A 22561-nucleotide genomic window follows, 5' to 3' on the forward strand; every position below is an offset into this window, starting at 1 on the left:
TTTTAAATGGTTTTATGATAAGACTATTTAATCCTAGCCTATGGATAGACACAACATGATAAAGTTGTATATTACAATAAAATATGTTCAAACAAATAAAAAACCTGCAGATTTTCTAATATCTATATTTCTACAATAACAACTAACACAGCAGTCATATTTCACAACCCTTCGTAATTCTAAATTATACATGTGTGTATAAACACTATAAAATGCTACACATATAAATGACAAAAACAACCATGACATAATATCACATTTTATGCGAAATCATTGGTATTAAAAAAAGATTTTTAAAAAAAAATTAAAATGCAAAAAAAAAAAAAAAAAGAAAAGAAATGGTGTGGTAATTGTAATGGATAACAACTAATGTGAAATAAGTGACAGCTGTTGGACTTTTCCAATTAAATACATGAAAACGATCTAGGATGATTTTAAAAATGATACACTATTAAACGATGAACAATACATGTATCTGAATAACAGTTGTATTTTATCTCTAGAAATAAGAAAAAAAGTCTTTGAGATGGTATATGTGCTTCATAACAAATAGTAATTTGTGGAGAATATGTATCAATGGATGTAGTAAGATATGAAATATTAGAAATTGCAAAAAAAAATTAATTTAAGTCCATTTTACAAGCTTCCTTAAAATATCAACAAGAAGTTATCAATATGCTCAAATGAGGTCTTTTTCAAAATATACTGGTAGCTTCTGTTTTAAATTTCCTTTCCTTTTTAAATATGTATATGTCAGTAAACAAAACACCCAATTTTCCCTCACTTGTCATTAAATGAATTGCGTATTAGTTGGAATGATTGGGTTCTAACAGAAGCTGTCAATTTCCTGGAATTCACTCAGTGCCTTGACGGGCTCCATGTTCTTCTTCCTGGCCCCCTTGCGGACTTTGGACCGGAGTTCATTCGGATCCTCCCGCTTGACCAGAGCCTTCTTCTCTGGAGGCTTCATCTTCCACATGACCACTGTGGACTGAAATATTAATTTTAACAAGTGAGCAGACGTAAAATTTATTCACTGTAAATGAAGTACATGTTTACAAGAGAAAAAATATTGAGTTTATATTTTCATGCTTAAAAAACAAGGATTGCTGATACAGTGACAAAAAGGAAAACTTACTGTGTGACCTGCTTGCTTATACTGTGAAAGAAAGAAAAATATCGATATATAGAACATGTAAATACTACTATTTCTTTGAATGATATAATTTTGTGAAGCTATTACTCTTGGAAAGAAGAAGTGGAAATTGATAGGAAATGTATATATTTTGTGCATACACATATATTTTCAATAGTGGCAATATACAGAAGTGAATATCATTTAAAATATAGGGGTAATAATATATTTCCCACAAATATATTTTGATGATTCTGTACATCTACATGTACATTGTATAGTTACACATATCTATTGAAATGGGCGACATAGACAAACCTTAGTGGATGCGACATAACAGGCTTTTACTGTCAGGACCACAGCGTTCATGAGATTCTTTGCGGCCATAATAAGTGAAGTAGCACTGTCCAGCTATAAAGAGATTAAACCCTCAAATAATATGTTACATATGGTAAGTATTGATAAACATTTGACAGTACAATGAAACACAGTTATAACAAGCAATCTTATCATGAATTGATGCTTACAATAAAGTGATTTTCATTTCTTAAGTTACTGAATTACATTCATAACAAATCAAAATATTGTTTGTTCCTGGTTCAAAATGTTTTACTGTTTATGCCTGTTTATGCTTTATACATGTATAAAATCAATCAAATGTTTTTCAGCAATGAAACCTGTTCATAAGGCCACACCAATAAGTTTTCTTGTTCGTCGGACCCGCCCGCTCGTATTCAAACAGAACTATACAAATAATATTAATTTAAATTTCCCGCACCATAAAAATTATGGGCTATTTTCTGTTCCATTTCCGCTCTATTATTCATTTGTTTAATCTGCTAACTCTGCAAATCAGATAAAATATAATTGTCCGCTCAAATTTTTTCACGCTCTGCCTTAAAATTTTATCTTCAAAAAAGAAATAATATTATTTTTTAACCGCTTGCCCGCTCGTAGTTTTTTTCCATCAAATATCCGACAAACAAGAAATTAAATTGGTGTGGCCTAATTCTCATTATATTAAAATATACCATACTTCTTATATACAATGTACATAGTGTATTCAATAAATTGGAGCTGGTGACTGTGACATGCCCAGAAAAGTGATTTCACCAAGAACACATCACAAATATACAAATCAAACTGAACCAAATCTGCCAGAACACTTTTATATTGTAGTTTACATGTTTGTGCTCAATACAAATGTGATAGCCATGATCTGTACCATATTTTGCCAGCTTTAATTTTCAAATTTCAATAAGGAGAAGAAAAAAATCTTTAGATTGATTCTGTTGATTTTTACAATGAGCTTAATAAAATGGCAATTTACATGAATCTGTCTGATAGTTACAGATTACATGCCATGCAAATAAATAATTTACAGTGTTTAGGAACTGGGAAGATGCATTATTTGTGAGAATTAAGATCTTAACATACTTATTAACTATTATTATGCACCAAAAACAAACATATGGAGAAGTACGAAAAGCTTCATCTGATCTCTCTTTCTTGTTTATACAGTTATGTATTATAAAGCTTGTTAACATTCTGCAAGGAAATATTAGTACATGTATGTTAAGATTTTTCTTAATCAGATATGACTTTATTAAAAAAAAAAAATATTAAAAATTTTAATAGATTAATAGCATAAAATTAAAGTATTTTAAATGTAAGTAAGGGTCATTTTAGGCAGGTATATTTATACATCTTCATTTGCAGTAACCTTTACAGTAAATATATATTTAACAAATCATTTTATATTTGGATTTAGGCCTATATATCTTTTACATAGATTTCAATTTATGTATAGTGATTAGCAGCCAGCAGGTTCAGAGACTGGATAGGAAAGGTCATGACTTAAAGCGCAGTGCAGTACATTGGCTGTTTTTTGGCTATGAGCTGGAAAGCCTCAGTCCCAGGAGACTCCTATGGAGTAATTAGTCTTACCCCTGTGACCACAATAGCCTGTCCACTGATGCTAGTAATGTCATTCTTGACTTTACTTGTAATGTTTAATTGCTGACAATACAAGGTGATTCTCTGCAGGTATGCAACCAGATCTTTCTTTGAGGCAGAGTCTGGGCACTAGAAAGTGAAAACGGTCACATATGAATGAATCTGATAAAACTATCCAGTAATTAGCCTTACCCCTGACACAATCAATTCCCCGCTGACGTTCTGAACATCGGCCTTGACCTTACTGGTGATATTTAACTGTTGGCAATATAGAGCAATTCGCTGGAGGTAAGCTAACAAATCTTTCTTTGATGCAGAGTCGGGGCACTGAAAAAATAAACTGGGTTAGCAAGAACATTGCATCAATCACAAAGACTGACTCTTGGAAAATAGAAATATTATTCCAGTCCACCTTATATTCCTCATGTACTCTTCTGGCATTCTGTGAACTCTAATCATTTAAATTATTCATTCAAAGAAACATGGAAATTTCATGCATACACTTTTTTTGCACTGAAGAAATAATGTTAATTCTATTTGAAATTCTTTAATGATTTTTAAAATAGGACTTCATACAGTATTTTAGATGATCCAGAAAAGGTAACCAATATCAAAACATCAGTATCAATAAACTTAAAAACTGAAAGCATTGTCAAAAAAATCCTTATGTAAACTGCAGTCTTTTATAGCTTGTTCACTCTATGTGCAGAAAAATTTAAGAAACATCACCCTACCTGATCAGCAATTTGTTTAGCCAGTTTGTCCAATCCAATACCAGCCTCTGAGATTTTCTTAGCAGCATTGATAACGTCCATTGTACTCTTCAGTGGACCTCGTCCTCTGTTAAATTTACCAAAATAGATTAAAACCTACTTTTAACAAAATGTAATTTGTAAAAATGTGCTAAACAACTTAACATGTATAAAGGAAAATTCATGAAACTTTTGGTCAACCTCTCTATGCACCAACAAAAAAATTAGAAATATATAGTTAAACAACACTGTAAACTGAAACAGTGTTTGCAAAATATACACATATTACACTCCATGATGGAGAGCTTATTTTCTGAATGAATACACCATAAAATCCATTCCATGCAAATACTGTTTCACAAATCTTGCAGTTTATTCACCAAATATACATCTCATTCAAAACAAGAGTCCTACCTTGTAAAATCCCATCAAAAACAGATTCCTACCTTGTAAAATCCCATAAAAAAAAAAACAGATTCCTACCTTGTAAAATCCCATCAAAAACAGATTCCTACCTTGTAAAATCCCATCAAAAACAGATTCCTACCTTGTAAAATCCCATCAAAAACAGATTCCTACCTTGTAAAATCCCATCAAAAACAGATTCCTACCTCTTGTAAAATCCCATCAAAAACAGATTCCTACCTTGTAAAATCCCATCAAAAACAGATTCCTACCTTGTAAAATCCCATCAAAAACAGATTCCTACCTTGTAAAATCCCATCAAAAAAAAACCGATTCCTACCTCGTAAAATCCCATCAAAAACCGATTCCTACCTTGTAAAATCTGTCATCTCCATCATGATCATACACATCTGTTTAGCCATGACAATAATGTCATTCCCACTGTCATCCCACTTGGCCACTTCACGGTCGAGCTTCATTTTGTCCGCCAGGAATTCCTGCACATGCTCCTGGATCTTCTCTCGTTCCTCCGCAGGGAGTTGTCTCATCATGGCTCTGTCACTCTTACCATGGTCGTCATCCATCCCAGTCATGTAGCTAGCTATAATACGTAATTTGTGTAAAATATAATGTGTAATTAGGGTAACACAAAGTGTATAATACGTGTAACACAAAATGTATAGTTAGAGGATCACAAAATGTGTAATTAAAGTAACACAAAATGTATAATGAGACTGAGAAAATCACAAAATAGATAGAGTAAATCAAAAATGCACCATTAAAGTAACACAAAAATGAACTCCAATTTTACATTTTACCAAGTTTCAATATCACATTACAGAACTGCTAAAAAACTACTAAGGCCTAACATGTGAATAGTGACATTCTGATGATTTCTTGTGATTTTGTTAAAGTAGACAAAATCATCGTATAATTTTCTGCCTCATGCTAACTATATACTGAGTAAGTACAAAAGGTATTCATCTTTGTTCATCAATATTAAATGAACACTGAATTTTCTTAACAAAACTGGTGAAGTCAAACCATGCACTTGTCACAAATAATTTTAACATGGCATTCACCTTTTTATTAAACTTAAAAGAATTCAATTTCGAAGACCCATTCATTGCATACACATTCTTAAGGAGGTTCAATACAACAAATAACTCATCAAACTTATACTCTACAGTAAAAAAGAAACAAAAATAAACAATCAAAAAATGCTTGATCAAAAAATGCTTGATATGGTAAATTCACCTTTGGATCTTGAAGCTGTATTATAAAACATATTTAGTAAATTAAACTGTTCATTTTGCCAAATATACTACTGTATCTTCAATGCACATAATCAATTATTCTGAATCAAAATATTAAAATTATTTAACTTACATTTGCTTCTTGTTTCATATGGATCTTCTTCAACTTCTGAATCTGTTTCTACTTCAGTCTAAAATGAAAAAAAATTACATACATGTATGTATACTCTCCTCATTAACCATGTTATCTTATTTGACTCATAAACTTAAATGTCCATTACAGTTTTCTACTACTATTTTGATTAAAGAAACAGAAACCAGTAAAATTCTTTCTGCTAAATTTCATAACATTGGCTTAAACTTCAACATCAAATAAAAACGAACAACAAAGAAACCTTCTGTTTCCCCTCTGAAGGGAGACATAAATACATTCTTCTCTTTTTGTAACAAATGCTCCAAATTAAGCAATACATAATTATTTAATATACATGTATATACAGTATGTAACATACCCTGTCTAGCAGCACGGCCTGTCTGATATCTCTGACCCCATCATACACAAGTCTACTGGCATCAATAAACTCATTCTCGTCCACCTCTCGTGGAGGATTGTAACTCAGGGCATCCACGGCTATCTCCACTTTCTCAGCAAAGTTAGGCATCACTGAAATGAAGGAGATGTATAAATATTATAGAGAAAACAATTTGTGTCATTCTAAGACAATAATTTAGTATAGTTTTCACTAAAAAAAAAATTCAACAAAATTATACTGAATATACATGTACATGCATTTTAAAATAAAAAAGCTTTAACATTTTCTAAATTACCCTTTTAACACAAATCTACAGATCATATAGATACAGGAAAGTTGAATGGTTTCAATTTTGAATTAATCGCACCAAAGTAGACATAACAAGTTTCTTTTCTTTCAAATCAGTGGTTACCTTGGTCCCTAAGCATCAGTACTGTTTCCATGACTCTATCAACATATGCCCCTGCCTCGTAATTCTCCATCTCTGCAGTGACCACATTACACACGCGAGAGGACCTCCCTCTGATGGCCCCAGCAGTTCGGTCAAGCGTGTCTGCATCTCCCTCCTGAAGAGCCACCACACATTTGTTGACATCCTCAAGGATGTGACTCTCTGGAAATAAAGATTGGAGTAATCTGTACAATGTGCAAAATTTATAAATATCCAAAACAACTTACAGCATTATATACAAGTGCACATATTAGCATTACTATGTGTAAGATATCCGTCTAAGAATGTCAACAATATATTCACTTAGCTCTGAGCAAAGTTTAATCTGTTAATACATTACACATTTTTTTTGGAATGCTAATGGTTGCAGTTGTATGAAAAGAAGTTAAAAAATATGTTAACTCCTCTTACCAGATACAGCCAAGAAATCATGAATGGTGGTAATATCATCTACAGCATCTGTCAGGATCCTCACTTCTCTCTCCCAGGCATCCTTAAACACGTCCATGTTTTCTTGAGCGACCTTTGACCTCGGACGACTGGCAAGAATTCGAGCTGCATTGATTACCTAGAGGATACAAATATTCAAAATTAACATTTTTATGAAAACTCGTGCAGATATTTGATGGTTAAGACAATTTCAATATATCTTAATCAATACAGTTTCAAACTAGGGCTTTACTAGGTCCCATTTTTGGTAAAAACAATTAAATATGTTTAATAAACCTCATTATCTTTAACTCTATTGGACACAGGAAAAACTCTGAAATATCCACCGGTTTGAGGTATTGGGGGTTACATACATACTTATAGAGAAATGGGTTAGGACTTCCAAATGACTTTGAAATATCCAAGGTACTCCACATGTACATGTACATGTACATGTAGATGTTTGACATACTGAAGATCAACTATACATCTGTTTTAATGTTTAGAAATAAAGTGCCGCGCCACAGTATGATACGCCCGTCAAAAAATTACAATTTTCTGGAACAGTTTAGCGTGCAAGAAAATCACATCAAGCTTAATTCTAAGATTTCCATGATTTATCCATATCCTGTGATGTAGGCATTAATTATAATAAATATTACATCATTGATAGATTTCTATGCTGGTTGTGTTAGACCTTGTCAAATGCCCATCATATTAAACAATATCAAAATGCCCATCATATTAAACAATATCAAATTAGTCTTAACACCTTAATCTACACCAAATTAATTTTGAAAAGAAAAGGCTGGCCATCAAATGACATATGCTATAAACTGACCAGCAGTTCTTCTGTCTAATCCCCAAAGGATACAGATAAGACTTCTTGATCAGATAGCCTTCCTACATTGAACTCATTAATTAATCTTTAACTGGATGCTTGACTACTCATTACTACCAAGAGATGGATGGGTCTGCACTATCTACCATAAACATTTTTTAAAACATATAAAATACTTAAAGATTTTTTTTTGGTTGAGATTTAATGTCTGACAGATTTTAATATGTAATTCATAGGGACATGCTGATTCCACCCACCCCATAAAATTAGTTTTTAAATTAATAATATCATATAACATAAGATTAGTCTATTATGCAATATCAAATTAGTTTTAATTACTTTTCATCAAATTCATTTTAAAACTTTGGCTAGCCAACAAGAGCTATTTTTAATCCAACAGGCTTTCCCATTTGCCTGAATACTCAAGGGATATAGATAATTAACACCAATGCTCTACCAGTTAGCTCCTCACACTAAACTCATTAATTTCTCTCTAATTTGACATGCAATTTCTGTTATCAAAATTCTTATTGACCAGTGCTTGATAATTACACTCATGGGAGAGGTAGGATTTCTCTAACATACATTATATTTGTTATTGACTGCTGTTAAATATATATGCTTAAAAAAATAAGTATTTTCTTGATTTAACACTTTTTTAATAAGAATAGTGCAATACTCTTACATTATTTGGGATGTGAAAATGAATAGTAATAAGACACATTTTTTATTTCAAATTTCATTAAAATTAAATTTCAGTGACCTTGAAATAGGTCGCGACACATCCTCTACCTAAGATGCATAAACTAGCCAAGTTTGATGATTGTAAGTCTTATAGTTTTCTAGTTGTGGGCCGGAAAGGATTTTTCCATATTTGGCTATAACTTCTTAATTAGTCAGAGCGTCCTACTTTTTGTGTGCGACACAACTTCTACCCAAGATGCATCAAAGGACAAAGTTTGATAATCCTAGGCCTCATAGTATTAAAGTTATGAGCCGGAAACGAAAAAGCTAACAGACAGACAGACAGACGGACATGAAGCCTATAACATAATACGTCCCGTCTTAAGACGGGCGCATAAAAATTAATCAACTAACCTGTGGACAGAGACTTTCAAGTTCAGCTGCAGTCATTCTGACCATTTTCACACCTTCTGCATTGCTGGACATGGAACAGGCCAAGTTTGCTACCTGTGTACAGAGGTAAGGCATATGAATAAGAAATGAATTAATAAAAACAAACTGCTCAATATAACTATAGCAGTGCACTTCAAATTAAAATTTTACTCTTAGATGATATATGATGAATTTTGTAATGCAAGTTTTTGTTTTATTTTGTTGGATAGGCATTTTCAATCATTTAAAAGTATCTGACAAATCATCTCTGTTCACCAATGAAATTGCAGATATTACAGAGCATTTGAACACAAGTTTTATACCTCCACAAGTTTGTTGGCATGGTCAGCAAACACCTGGGCATACTCCTCCACTCCCTTCTCGTCCCCGGCCTTGGCAGCTTCTATCAGAACAAGGAGGGGTACGTTGGTCTCCAGGAAGGAGTCAGAAACATGATCCACCACTGCTTTTCTCAGCTATAGTAAATAGAAAACATACTATAAATATTCCCTTCAAAATTGAAACCCTTCTTTAGCGAGTATATCAAACATAAGGAAATTTGACCCCCCCCCCTTTGAAAAAAAACCCCTACACTTTTAAGTTTATAAAATAAAATATACTTTCATGAAATGTAATTGATCCAAATCACACCCAACTCCTCCCCCCCCCCTCCTCAAAAAAAAAAAAACCCAGAAAAATTGATCTGGTTAAAGTTAATGCATGTTTTCATCTCCTAATTTATGACAGAAAACATTCTGTTTTTTCATTGATTTCCAAGTTTATTTACCTGTCTCTTGAGGTCCTTCGTCTTACGTTCCATGTTATCTATGGCCCTCTGAAGATCTTCACTCCTCTCACTTCTTCCAGACTGCAAACAAATCAGATAGGAGTCATTAATTTTACACATTTTGCACATCACTTTTAAATTATTATAATTCCTTGGGGCAAACTTCTATAAAAATCATTTCATTTCTGCAAAATTTGGCATTTTAATCATTTTCAAAACGATTTAGTAAAGAAGTCAAAATACAAACACTATTGACCTGAAAAAGCTGTAGATTGATACATTAAATACTTATAATATGAATAGGATGTTCTAGCAAAAGTTTCTTCTTCTGAAGGGCAGATATATAAAATACATCTCAATTTTGAATTGAATTCATGACATGCACATGCAATATGGGTAAATGAATACGTCTTGAATTATTTCTCTGAATATTGAAAAGAAAGATAGAATGCAGCTTTTATCCTTAATGAGCCACCTTTTTGTTTCCTTATGTCACTTTCCTTAACAACTTATCTACTCATTTAAACAATTCTTAATTTAAAAAGAAAACATGTATTAACAGAACTACATATAAAATATCTTCATCATAAGCTACATGCTTATCACATTTCATTCATTTCAAGGCAGTGACAATATCACGTCTAACTAAACATTCAAAATTTTAGTACAGTTGAATTCTCAATTAAAACATTCCAAGTACAAGTACAGTAGATTGTTAAAATAATTCTAAGTAACTCAATATAAAATTCAGGCAATTGATTTGTATGCTCTCTCTTTTTAACAGCAAGTTCGTTAATGGAATTCTAAGGCAAAAGTTGACAAGATAACTATGTTATTCATAATAACTTGTGTACAATATGGAAATGGGCAATACAATTATAAATACAATCTATTGAAATTTCCTAGAGAAGAAAAGATTTAAAAAACATTCCAGTGTTACCTGTACCTTGAAATTACTTGATTGTGGTTTCCTGCACTAAATTCATTTAGTAAAAGTATTTGTTTTAATAGAATATGTAGTTAATATTAGCTATTTCTAATTTGTGCTCATGGAAATCTTTAATAAATAAAGTTGCCCTTTATCTGCTTATCATGGAAATGTTTCTCAAAAGGTAGTAATTTTTTTTTATTCTTTATACTGTTACTGTAAGATGGTATATATACAGTGTAAATCAGATTTTTAAAATTATTCTGAAAGTTTTTCATGAACAATATTTGAAAAAAAGATTTCAATATAAACTATCACAAGACCAAGTTGAATACTAATCTGTTTACTCTGATATCAAATACGTCAGCCATGTACTCACATTGTTCATGTACTCTGTTAACAGATCTTGTAAGGCCTGTCTGACAGCGTTACACTCCTGTACGATCCTCTCCCTGCGATCGTCCCGCGTACATGAGGAGTCTGCCATCAGGGCGGCGCCACTGATGATGCTCTCCAGGCGTTCCTCTAAGGACGGCCGGGTCCTCACTTCATTGTATGTCAAGGGATCCATGATTATTTTTTGCTACAAAAAAATGATTATTTATTTTATTTTTCAACAGCTGATGTCTAATTTATTAAGGATAATCATGGCAGTGAGACAGATTTATATATGAGATTTCCCACCATTTGAACATGAAGATTGATTACATGTATTCATAGAAAAATCTTGCTTAAATCTTTGTACAGTGAAACATGTTTGATCAACATGCACTGGAATACAAAATGGGTATCAGGTCGCAGTTTAAGAAAATAGAAAAGAATAGTAAAATGGGAATGAAAATAAAGCTTGGAATTCACAGAGATTCTGATTATCCAGGTATTGCATTATACTGATATTACTTTAATTATTGTTTTGATTCACAGAAATCAATATCTAAAATAATCAAATAGATATCCTGCAAAAGGGCAGAGGTTTACACCTGATCTCTATATGTGAACAGGTTGTACTGTAACTGTTAAAATAACATGTAAAACTGATGTAAAGTCATAAGAAAATTTAATAAAAAAAATTGTTTGGCACATTTTTACCATCAATTCATCCAATGCTGAAGCCAGTTCCCCAGCTCCCTCATATGGGTGAGCATCAGAGGCCCCCGAGGCCTGGGCCACACCAGATATTGTGTTGACAGCATCCACAAGCTGTTGGTAGGCATAGTCTCGATTTGATTTGGCTGGAGCAAGTTCTGGGTGCCTTACGTAAGCCTGAAATAAAAACAGCATTGCTGAATGAACACATATACAAATTGTCAATAAACTGCGCAATAATGATTAAGTACATGTTATCATACACCTACAACTTGCTACAAGTACATCACGAAATTATTATTTGTGAATAAACTCCTACATACATTGCAACGAACATACACTGTAAATAAAGTACATTATGTTTATTTTATGAATGATCCATACTTCTTGCAGATATACATGGATCTATGAAAGATTCTTACATCTTTGACAAACATCAGGTTTTCTTAATGGAAATTCCTATGAATGAACACCTACATTTCCTTCTATCAATTACACATGCAACATATCTGCCAGTGCTATTATTTACAAGCACTCTCTCCACCCATTAAAGCCCGGTTCTGGGGTATAAATAGCAGCCAATCAGGAAAATGGTGGAAATTTCAATTTTCTTGCCACTCTTCACTTCAGGGGATATTTTTTTGAATTCATACTTATAGCACCAATTACCATTTTGAGATAGTTGTTATGTAAATAAAGTTTACTATTCTGCATAAGAAAATGCATAGAATATATTTCAAATGTTTGTAAAAAGGGAGAATTTATCAATTGAAATTCTGAAGTGACACTGATTTTCAAAATCTGCCTGTTTTGATTGACAGCTAGCAAAGCTCTGTTTGTATTTACACCGGAAGCTCTAATCTCTATGGACGCATTCAAAATGGCTTCTTATTATATGGTTATGCCTAATTCTCTTACCTCAGCAAAGAGAAAGAAAAGTCCATTAATTCCTTTTATTTGATGAAGAGATAAAGAACACACTGTATGTAAACAAGAACAGATAAAAGTGCATCCTGCTGTTTCAGGCTGTTATCAACTGACCGCTGTTCATAGCGCGCAGAGTACAAGTAATTAGCACATAAGCACTGACCAGTCAACAGATAAGACTTGTATAGTATATGAAGCTGCAAACAAATGTAATTATCACAAAAATAAATAAATTTCATTAATTCGTGTATTTAAACTGTTAAACATGACATTCACTGCCATCGGTGTCCCATGTATGGAATATCCTTTGGGTTTGGATACCAAAATCTGACAAGATCAACAACACATTCTGGTAGAATGTCCCTACGATGGCTTGCAACATTTTTCAATCGAGGGTCTGACTGCAGCGCGATAAGTTTTCTTTCTTTGTATCGGGCATCAAGAAAAACACCTCTGTGAAAGAGCATTGTCCAAAAAAACTTATACTTTTGCTTCCGGAAGGAGCTGTTTCTTCTGTCCGGTAACACTGCTTCAGAAGGCCACCACATCTGTGTGTTTTTCTCATCTGTGATGCAGGGTTTGCAAAAACACTGTTGACATTCATCACAGTTTTCATTCTGTGGGATACGGAATGTCCTCTCAAAGTCTTCATCACTAGTGTTTTGATTTTCAATAGTATCCCCTTCGCATAACATTTCATCTAATTCCCATTCATTAAAATTTATAAACTGAATAATTGTTTCCCTTTGTTCAGGATTCACTCTCAAAGAAATTACACTTGTGTCCTCATTTTCATCCATTTTGCTATAAGAACGATGACTGGAATTGGAGGGAAAGTTTTAGGGCATGGGGCACCAAAGGAGGTTTATAAACATGTTGTTGTCTATTTGGTCACTTTTGTAAAATTTAAAACTTTATTATTTTTTTGGCATCAAAATTGTTATAAAATAAATACACTGATAATCTATTAAATATAATAATAATATCTGGGGGTTTTCTTGCATCATATTCTTTGACCCCTGAGGGCCCATCATGGGAGGTGTGCTGACTAATAGATTTATTGACATTTGGCGGGATGCAGGGAGTGCCTCCCCACTGTGAAAATATTTCAGCTTTACATGTTACATTGTAACTGGTCTATTCCATTTGATAATAGACAAAGGGTAAATTCAGATTATAAATATTTAATTGCATAAATACACATTATTTCAAACGCAAGAGGTGAGACTTGATTTTGCAATTCTAATATCAGTTTCATCATGAGGAGCAAACTTTGAACCATATTTGCCAGTCATCTATTAATTCTACTGAAAATGAGAAATATGACTGTATCCTGTTACATCACAAAAAATAGTGGCCTAGTCCGTAATAGGAAACCCACAAAACTGCAAGTAACATTTCATATAGTATTACAAGAAGATAAGCAAGTAAACATTGAAAGAATATAGAAAGTCAAATAATAGTCAAAAGAAGTGAAGAAAATGGCAGAAACCAAGCGAAAACGGCCTGCCAATTTCAAGTTTGAGATGCCAATTACTGAAGGAAAAAAGCAAGAAATAATGCAAAGTCTTCAGAAAGTAAGGGAGGTTTTGGTCAGTAAGTTAGGGAGACCTGTCAACAACACTGACATAATGGAATCATTGCTGGATGCTTGGAGAAAATCCCTAGAAGTGAGTAAAAGTGATGATTTCAAGTCACCGGGAACGTATACCAAAGTAAAGAAGAGTCAAGTGAAGCAGGACTTTTTTGTAACATCAATGCAATCTATCAAAAAACTGATGGATATTTCAGCAACCCATGGAAAGTACTGCAGAGGAATTCTAGAAATCAAAAAAGTCACTAAGAGAAGTCATGTGCATTCGTTAAAATTAAAATGTACCCGGGGCGACAGAGGAAAACATTCCTATATTTGGGCATCTTCTCCATACTTACCCAACGGGAAATACCTTGTTAACGAAAGAATCAACCATGCATTTCTATGCAGCGGAATGTTACCTTCTCATTATTCGCGATTCTGTAATGCTGCAGGTCTTGGAATTCTTTCCGTAGAGAAACGAGATACATTTTTCAAAATGTATAAGCAATTTGTAAAAGAAGAATATGAGGATTCGTGCACTACTGCTATTTTAGAAGAAGTTGGATTATATGAAAACCTGGATGGAATAGACATAATAACTGATGCCCGCCATGGATGGAGAAAAAATTCACAAGATACCAGTGTTGTTGCTATTGGGGAAAGATCCCATAAAGTACTGAATTGTGCCCATGTCTCGAAAGCAGAGGAACCTGTTTCCCAAAGACATGAGATAGTTGGAACAAGGAAAATTTATGAAGATTTTGACAATAGAGACATTTCTGTGAATGTACATACCCACGACAGGAATATGGCCATCAACAAATTTGTAAGGGAAAGGGAACATGGATTTACATGCAATCAAAACGATCTTTGGCATGGAATCAAGAGTGTTAAAAAAGCCTTGACTGATATATCAAAAGGACCAAGATATAAGGAAGGAAAAACATGGTCTGAAGAATTGATTGACAAAGTGGAGCCTGTAGCAACACATTTTTACTGGGCGACCAAGCATTGTGATGGTAATTCAGCCACTTTGAGAAATCTGTTGGACAATATTGTGGACCATTACCAGAACAGCCACAAACAATGTCACCCCAGCTCTAGGTGCAAACGAGATCCAAATTATGAACCTTCAAAGGTTGTAATTGAAAATCCAGTGGCAGTAAAATTACTCAGAAGTGTTATAATAAATTCAACTATTTATAAGAATCCAGACCATTTTAATTTAGGGAGAGATACGTACTTTGTGGAGAGTTTCAATAATACATTAAATATCTATCAAGACAAACGAATAGCATTTGGAAGTGAACAATATAAAGTGCGTGCTTTCCTTGGAACTTTGCATTGGAATGAAAATGTAAACAGAGAACATACTTCTACTTCATTCAAGGCTGACCCAAAGGCCCCTAGAAGACTAAAGGGAAAAAAGAACTATAAAAAGAAAACATTTAATTTTAGAAATAAAATATGGATGCGCTATATTAAACAAGTGTACTCAAAGCGGAGAAATAAATAGTAAAACCATGTGCAGAGTTTTATCTCTACTTTCTGTGTAACACGTGTATGTTCTATGCAGGTATCTATTTATAGCTTCACTCTGCAGTCTTATCAGTTGGAGGTGTGACCAGCTCCCTAATATGCTTAATTGCTGTCCGTGTGGATATTAAACTAGGTCAGATCCGGGCTTTAAGTACACTTAATACACATTTTCCCACAATAGAAACTCATTATTAGCTACCTTTGAAGTCGTCAGCAGCATCATGCTATTTTTCTTGAGGACAGCCCTAGCGGCAGCTAAATCGTCACGCCTTCTCGGGTCCTTCAGATCCTGAAAAAATAAAAGATTAACACAATTAGTGATTAAACACACCTGTAGATAGCTGGAAATCATCAACTGAAAACACCTACTGGGTGGTTCAATACTGTTATATTACCTCACTTAAAGGTCAACTTATGTCTATATTTCTTGTTAATGAAGATAGCATGTGATAGTCATTTTCCTAAATGCTTAATCTAGCATGGGAATGCTTTCCTCTAAGTAATGTTGCATAACAATACTTAAAAAATGCTAAAAAAAAAAAAAATTATGCTTAATCGAGTGCTCTGGGAAACTAGCAAGTTTCTGAGTACTCAGTACTAATAATAAAACATCTCAGGGTGATACAAAAAAATACATAATACCTCTTTATATACTTAATAAACTATTTGTCCTGTAGACATATATTTCAAATTGATACCCCCCTTCTCCATGTTTTGCTGAGTGGTACTGCAATTTATCTTTCTCATTGAAACATACACTAAGAGGTACAGAATTGCGCTATGTTATGAAGATTCTGTCAAAATTTCATGACATTGCATTCTGTGGCATAAGAATAGTTACCGATAAGTGATTGGAACCCCCAAATTTTATCCAAAATGGCAAATCATTATTTTTTCTAATGAAACCCTATCTGCCCAATGAAATGCAAATAGGAATCGTTCAGTCTCATGCTATAATAAAGACTTTGTGAAAATTTCATTAAATAACACTCAATGGTCGAAAAGCAGTCACAGATAAGGGATACCCAACAATGTGTCCAAGTGTAATAGACTGAAATATGACTAAATATTTCCCACTTTTCAAGTCGAGCGTATGATACTTATAAATCTTTACTGTCATATTTGAGCGCTACGTATATTATGTACATATAGACTGTCACATACATTCTGTCTTTGGGCAGCTCGCTGAGCTAGATCCACTAAGCTCTCCCCCAGATCTTTGAAGCTAGACATCAGCTCCTGCTGACTTGTGGCATTCCTTACTCTGTCCAAGTCACCCTCAACCTGTTAGCATGGTTAGAATTAAATAATCAGAAATCAGAAAATAAGCATTTAAATTATGTTTCATTAAAATACATGAAAAATAAATACTATTTCAACATGACATAAATTACCAAGATTTCATATACCATATAACTGGATTTTTCTATAGGGTGCTATTTTTTGCGAAATTCTGCGATCAAGTCTTAATCGCAAAAAATACTTAAATAAAATCCGGAATTTTCAGTTGCGATCATCGAAGTTCTACTTTTACAGATACCGGAAGTATATGTAAATAATGCCATTGCACGTTTTCAACCGTATTTTACAGGTAATTTATTTGATATCAACAGCAATTACTGTTTTTCTAATAAATAAAACGAATTCCTAAAGATTCAATATTTATTTGTTCCTACATTGTATTTCATGATTTATTTATATGAAACCCGAATAGCAATTGTCGGTTTGGCTATTCCTCGGCTTGATCGGGTCCTTCATTAGTGTTTACCAGATTTTTCTTAATCGGTAGTCTGTCCTTGAGAAAAGAATTTCTTGTGTAATATTTCCCCTACTGAGATTATATAAACTCTTTATAATCATAAATGAAAGTTCATAGTCTATGGGAACTTACTGAAACGAACTTCTATAAATTAATTTCAAAGAATTATCGTCTCGGTTTCAATTCAAAATAATTGTGAATTTGTTTCTAATTTACCCTGTGAATAATAACCCATTAATTATCACAACACACGGACGACCCACAGGTGTAGTGTCATCTATGTAATCACCTAATTAACAGCCCATGGCCTTCACTGTTTCCAGGTAACTCCAGACTGTCTATTTTACGCTTGACTGGCGTGTATACAAGAGCAATCAAAACTTCGAGAGATAGAGAGTAAAATTCAACGAAATATGTGTAACGGGACCCAGCTTTTGGTTCGAGAGATAGAGAATTTTGAGAGATAGAAGTTCGAGAGATCAGGAGTAAATTTGCTTAGTTATATAGAGGAAAAAAACGGGACCAGAGGTTCACTTCTCGAGATCTGAGTTCAAGCCATCAAGAGTCACCTGTATTTTAAATTGCTTTGGTTTGTTCAATAAAAAAGAAAAATAGACTTTATTGTTTAAATGTCTAGCAATAAAATTCAATAAAAATACACTTTATTGTCAAAGTGAAATCGCAAAAATTAAAATCGCAAAAAATAAATATACCTATTTCAGGATCAAATCGCAAAAATTTGCACCCGCATTAAAAACCAGTTATACGGTATCATGTTTCAGGTAGAGTATGTTAGTCTCCTAAAAGGAATATTCATAAATTTCACTGTTTTGAAAAATTGCATATACTGATAGAACTCTAGTCTAAGCCTCGTTACCATTCTAAGAGATTTCAGCAAGAGATGAACATCCACCATATCGGCTAAGATCAGAAGTCTTGTGACAGCAGATAGGAGAGCTCTAGCAGCCCGTACCATAGCCCCCCGCTTAGACAGGGAACAGGGCTCAGCAGCAAACTCAGTAGAGGCATCCCTCATTACCTCCCCTACAATACAAATACATAGATATTAACTCAGTAGAGGCGTCCCTCATTAGACAAGCTTGATTCATAAATATACACAATTATCATTTTTAATTTTATATGATCCTGGTTTAGATATTACTTATCATGCATTACATATGACCAGAAATACCATCTTTATCAATGATCTATGGGGTAGGTTAGACCCTTCTCTGACTTAACAAATGAAAAGCTTATCAACTGTCCATTCCTTATAAATGGCTATAAGTCACATTGTACTTACCAGTTTTCCTGACTTCGTCGACAGCTGCCATCATGTCAGGCCTGATATCTGGGTTTTCATTGGCGATTTCCTCTCCTCTAGCAATGAAATTCTCTGTGGCTTTCTGAACAGCGGCACTCAAAACATGTGCCTTCTTTGACCTCCCTTTCTTTTTATTTGATGGACTTTTTTGATTAACTAGGGTTGTTACCTGTAAACATGGTAAATGAAAAGGTTTTATCAAAACTGGATGTTCCTGGATTATAAACATGATAAACTAAAGAATGTATGAATATTTAATTCTGAACATAAACCTCCCTTCTTATAAAAAATTTCCCAAGTTCTCATACTCACTTTTTTTCATGTAAAGTCATGTGTATTATACACACTTTTTCATCAGAAAAATGTTCATAAGAAGGGCATGAGTGTATTTCATTAGAACTAAATTTAACCTTTTTCAAACACTAAGGACTGATTTTACCTATATAACAGTTAAAGATTTTTGTAATATCAACAAAGTGTCAACTATACTGTACCTCTGTAAATTCTGATCATAACAACTAATCACAGTGATTGGGATAAGCATGCGCCCTGCGCCATAGTCACATCAAATTTTAAAATGTCACATTAAAATTAAAAACGCTGTGCCATCGTGGCGCATATATATTCATGCACTACATACTTTTAAACTTTGAGCTTTCCCCAAGCGCTTGTAGTCTTTCCCACAACAATCACTGTCAATTTATGCTTGAAAATACAGTATGTAATATCGTTCAGTTAAAGCATTCTTATGACTTTCTTTTCTCCAGTATCTGATCAAACAGTTACGTGTTTTCTGATTGGCTAACGCGCACGAAATAAAATGGTGTCAGGAGTGCAGCATGCTGCCTAAGAAAATACCTCGTATCGATAAAGGGCAGACTTTTCTTAATTTTAACAATCCTAACAAACAGAATTCAAGTAAATCGGTAGAAAATGACTCGGAAGAACCTATAACATGCTGACATGGGGATGAATCTGACGGTAAGATGGATGATGTAGTCTCGGAGGAAAAACCAAAAAACCAAAATTTAAAATGAATTGGAGGGAAGCAGTATAGATCTAAACCAGGCTTTAAATCATTTAAAGATGTCAAACATCGGAGACAAAAAATAAAGAATTGAAATTAATTTGCAGTGTTTATTTATTTCCTGACACTTGTGAATTTAAATATACTAATTTTGTATCTTTTAATGTTGTCATTCAATAATTCGACAATTTCAATTATGTAAAGTCAACTGAAATTCTAACATCAACTAATCAATTGCAAGTTTGTAACTAGGAAACGTCCCATTAAAAAGTCTGTTTGGGGCATTAAATTTTGAAATGTCACATTGACACTGACTTGGAGTGTGCCATTGTCACATTTACTCCCTAGCTTATCCCAATCACTGTAATCAGAGCTCGACATTAACTTTTTTTCCTACTTGTCCATTCGGACAAGTGACCAAGGCATTTACTTGTCCGAATTTCAACTTCATTTGTCGGAAAATTTTTCAACAAAGTTCAATAGTTTCAACTTGAAAGTTAAAATTAAGTCCATTTATTTACACATGTCATGCGCTTGATTGATTCTTGATGTTATTGATAAATACAGCAGACACATAAAACAAAATTTAATTTAGGCTTTCTAAATAAATGTCCACAAGTGAACCTGTCAACATCAAATAATTCACACTTCAGTTCGTATCTTCCATGACTTTTCAGTAGTATGCAATTAGTGGACTTCGATCCCGATCAAATGTGAACTCAATATTAATAATAACTATACATATCGGGATCGAAGTTTAGATTTTATGTACAGCTTCCGTCTTGAGACTACCGATTTCGCTCAATTGATTGGACTTAGCTTTCAACAGTCGTTCTTTTTATTATTTAGAGACCCCTTTACATTAAAATGCACTTGTCCAATCAGACAAGTGCTCAGCAATATTCACTTGTCCGTATTTATTTTTCATTGGTACCGGACAAGCGGACAAGTGTTAATGTCGAGCCCTGCTAATATGCATAGCAGTAAGAGAAAAAACATAATACCTGTGTAACTAGAGGTTCCAATGTCTTCTCCACAGACATTGTCCGGATCTCCAGATTTTTGGGGTCCCATTTCAACTGGAGGGACCCCACTGCAGGGGAACCAACACTCATGGCACACTAGGGCTATTAAAGGGAGAAACAAGTGGTTGATAAAACAACAGAACAAATCAAAATCAATTAAGAAAGCATAATGTAGATTTCAAAGAGGTGTGAGAATCAGACTATAATAATACATGTGCAATATTTCAGATCGATTATTCAAACAGAAAATGATAACCATAAATATTTTCATTCAACATGTGATGTATCCCACCTCTTTCATCATAATCATGTCAATGGTATCATAAAATTATATTTAGTCCTTGGATTTGTGTATAATTTGTGTATTTTTTTCACTAGATTCTGTGTTATGTGTTAACTATGCTAATGTTGATTATAAACACTGTGTATACCATCGGATGATTACAAACGTACAGTGTACATTCCACAAAGTTTTGCAGATTATTTCTATCAATCAACATAATACATAAAATATGCCATTCGAGAATATATCTACCGTGAAAATGCATCTGAAAGGTTTACATAATTCTATCTGCTTTCATATTCATCAAAAATTCTTACCAGATATCTATAACTTGTAGTATTTTTATGCACAACACTCGACAGAAGAAATTCCAATTTAGTGACAACAATCTGAATCACAACTTCCGCTGTTCTGTTTTACCCCCTACGTCATTTTCTTTTTAATTTCATTTCATTTCTCCATAGTTTGCAAAAATTAAATATACTGGAAACTAATAGTGCAGTACAACTCATTTTACTTCTTTTGTTTTTCAAAAAAATAATGCAAAAATTGCTGGTGATAAAATCAGGAAAAAATCATTGCATTGTGGAATTTAATATTAGAACAGCTAGGAATTTAAATCACGTGACATTTAGGCCTTGTCAAAGAAATGCCAGTGTATATCCCTGGGTGTACGGAATTTCATGTATGTCCTTAAGTGTAATAATTGTGTGTCTTGAAAAGCCCGTGTACCAGTCAGAAAAATATTTTTCATTTAGATCTAGGGAAAACTGGGGTAATTTCGACCAGTTCTGCTGACATACATGATATTTGTAGTAATTACAAAAAAAAGAATTATTCATTTCTGATATGTTAGATGAAAATCAGTATTTTTAATTATTTTCTATACACTATTGTGTATAAAAATTATACTAACTTTTACATTTGCAGAAAAAACCTTTAAAAGTAGTTATATGATGACTGATTCAATTATTAGTAAATTGATTTATTCTAAAACAAAAGTTATTGAAATGCTGACATTTGTGCAAAAATCAAACTTCATAAATTAATTGATGTGCAGATCTACCATGTCTACATACATCTGTAACTTGATTTTTCAATCAGATGAAAATCAGATCCTCGATTCGCTCCTTTATTTTATCTTTTTTTTTATTGTCTTTATACACACGTATTTTTTCCCCACACTTTAATCAAGATTAAAATCATATGGGCCTCAATTACCCACTTCGGGTTATGATGGGAAAATGATATTCATTGGATTTTCTCCGATGTGTTATCAATTGATTTAATTTATTTGCTCCCTCCACTTATGTAGTTGTAGTATAGTCAAAATTATAATTTAGATATGGGGGGGGGGTACTAGTTCGAGGATCGACCTCGATCCCCCCCACCCCCACCCCCATTTGATTTTCTAGTATGGAGTTTG

At 33.4% G+C, this 22561-nt stretch overlaps 1 protein-coding gene across 7 annotated transcripts; it reads right to left on the reverse strand.

The window, feature by feature from the left end:
* Positions 1–156: 156 nt before the first annotated feature.
* On the reverse strand, positions 157–21479 carry LOC134266305 (catenin alpha-2-like). Of its 7 annotated transcripts, none has more exons than XM_062748518.1 (23): positions 21453–21479; positions 20832–20954; positions 18780–18969; positions 18354–18520; positions 16882–17001; positions 15917–16006; positions 11679–11852; positions 10969–11172; positions 10608–10637; positions 9662–9742; positions 9198–9350; positions 8857–8949; positions 6900–7056; positions 6450–6650; positions 6017–6168; positions 5638–5695; positions 5506–5520; positions 4621–4849; positions 3826–3931; positions 3083–3220; positions 1454–1546; positions 1139–1159; positions 157–991 (listed from the first exon to the last, which is right to left on the reverse strand). In XM_062748518.1, exons 2-23 carry the CDS (start codon positions 20940–20942, stop codon positions 827–829), a joined length of 2748 nt encoding a protein of 915 aa, XP_062604502.1. In that variant the 5' UTR covers positions 20943–20954; positions 21453–21479; the 3' UTR covers positions 157–826. The 7 variants fall into 7 exon arrangements, with proteins under 7 accessions (XP_062604502.1, XP_062604503.1, XP_062604506.1 ...); XM_062748519.1 differs by lacking the exon at positions 3083–3220 and adding an exon at positions 3284–3418; XM_062748522.1 differs by lacking the exon at positions 10608–10637.
* Positions 21480–22561: the final 1082 nt, after the last annotated feature.

The sequence above is a fragment of the Saccostrea cucullata genome, unplaced genomic scaffold (genome assembly GCF_032062105.1).
Source record: "Saccostrea cucullata isolate Sc308-1 unplaced genomic scaffold, CSIRO_AGI_Scuc_v1 ctg979, whole genome shotgun sequence".
Taxonomy (NCBI): Eukaryota; Metazoa; Mollusca; class Bivalvia; order Ostreida; family Ostreidae; genus Saccostrea; species Saccostrea cuccullata.

Coding starts and splice junctions, on each gene's coding strand:
- LOC134266305 (XM_062748518.1), bottom strand. CDS start 20,942: ATGAGTGTTGGTTCCCCTGCAGTGGGGTCCCTCCAGTTGAAATGGGAC. Junction 6,651..6,899: donor TGATTTCTTGGCTGTATCTG/GTAAGAGGAGTT, acceptor CTTTATTTCCAG/AGAGTCACATCCTTGAGGAT. Junction 1,160..1,453: donor GTTATGTCGCATCCACTAAG/GTTTGTCTATGT, acceptor TTTCTTTCACAG/TATAAGCAAGCAGGTCACAC.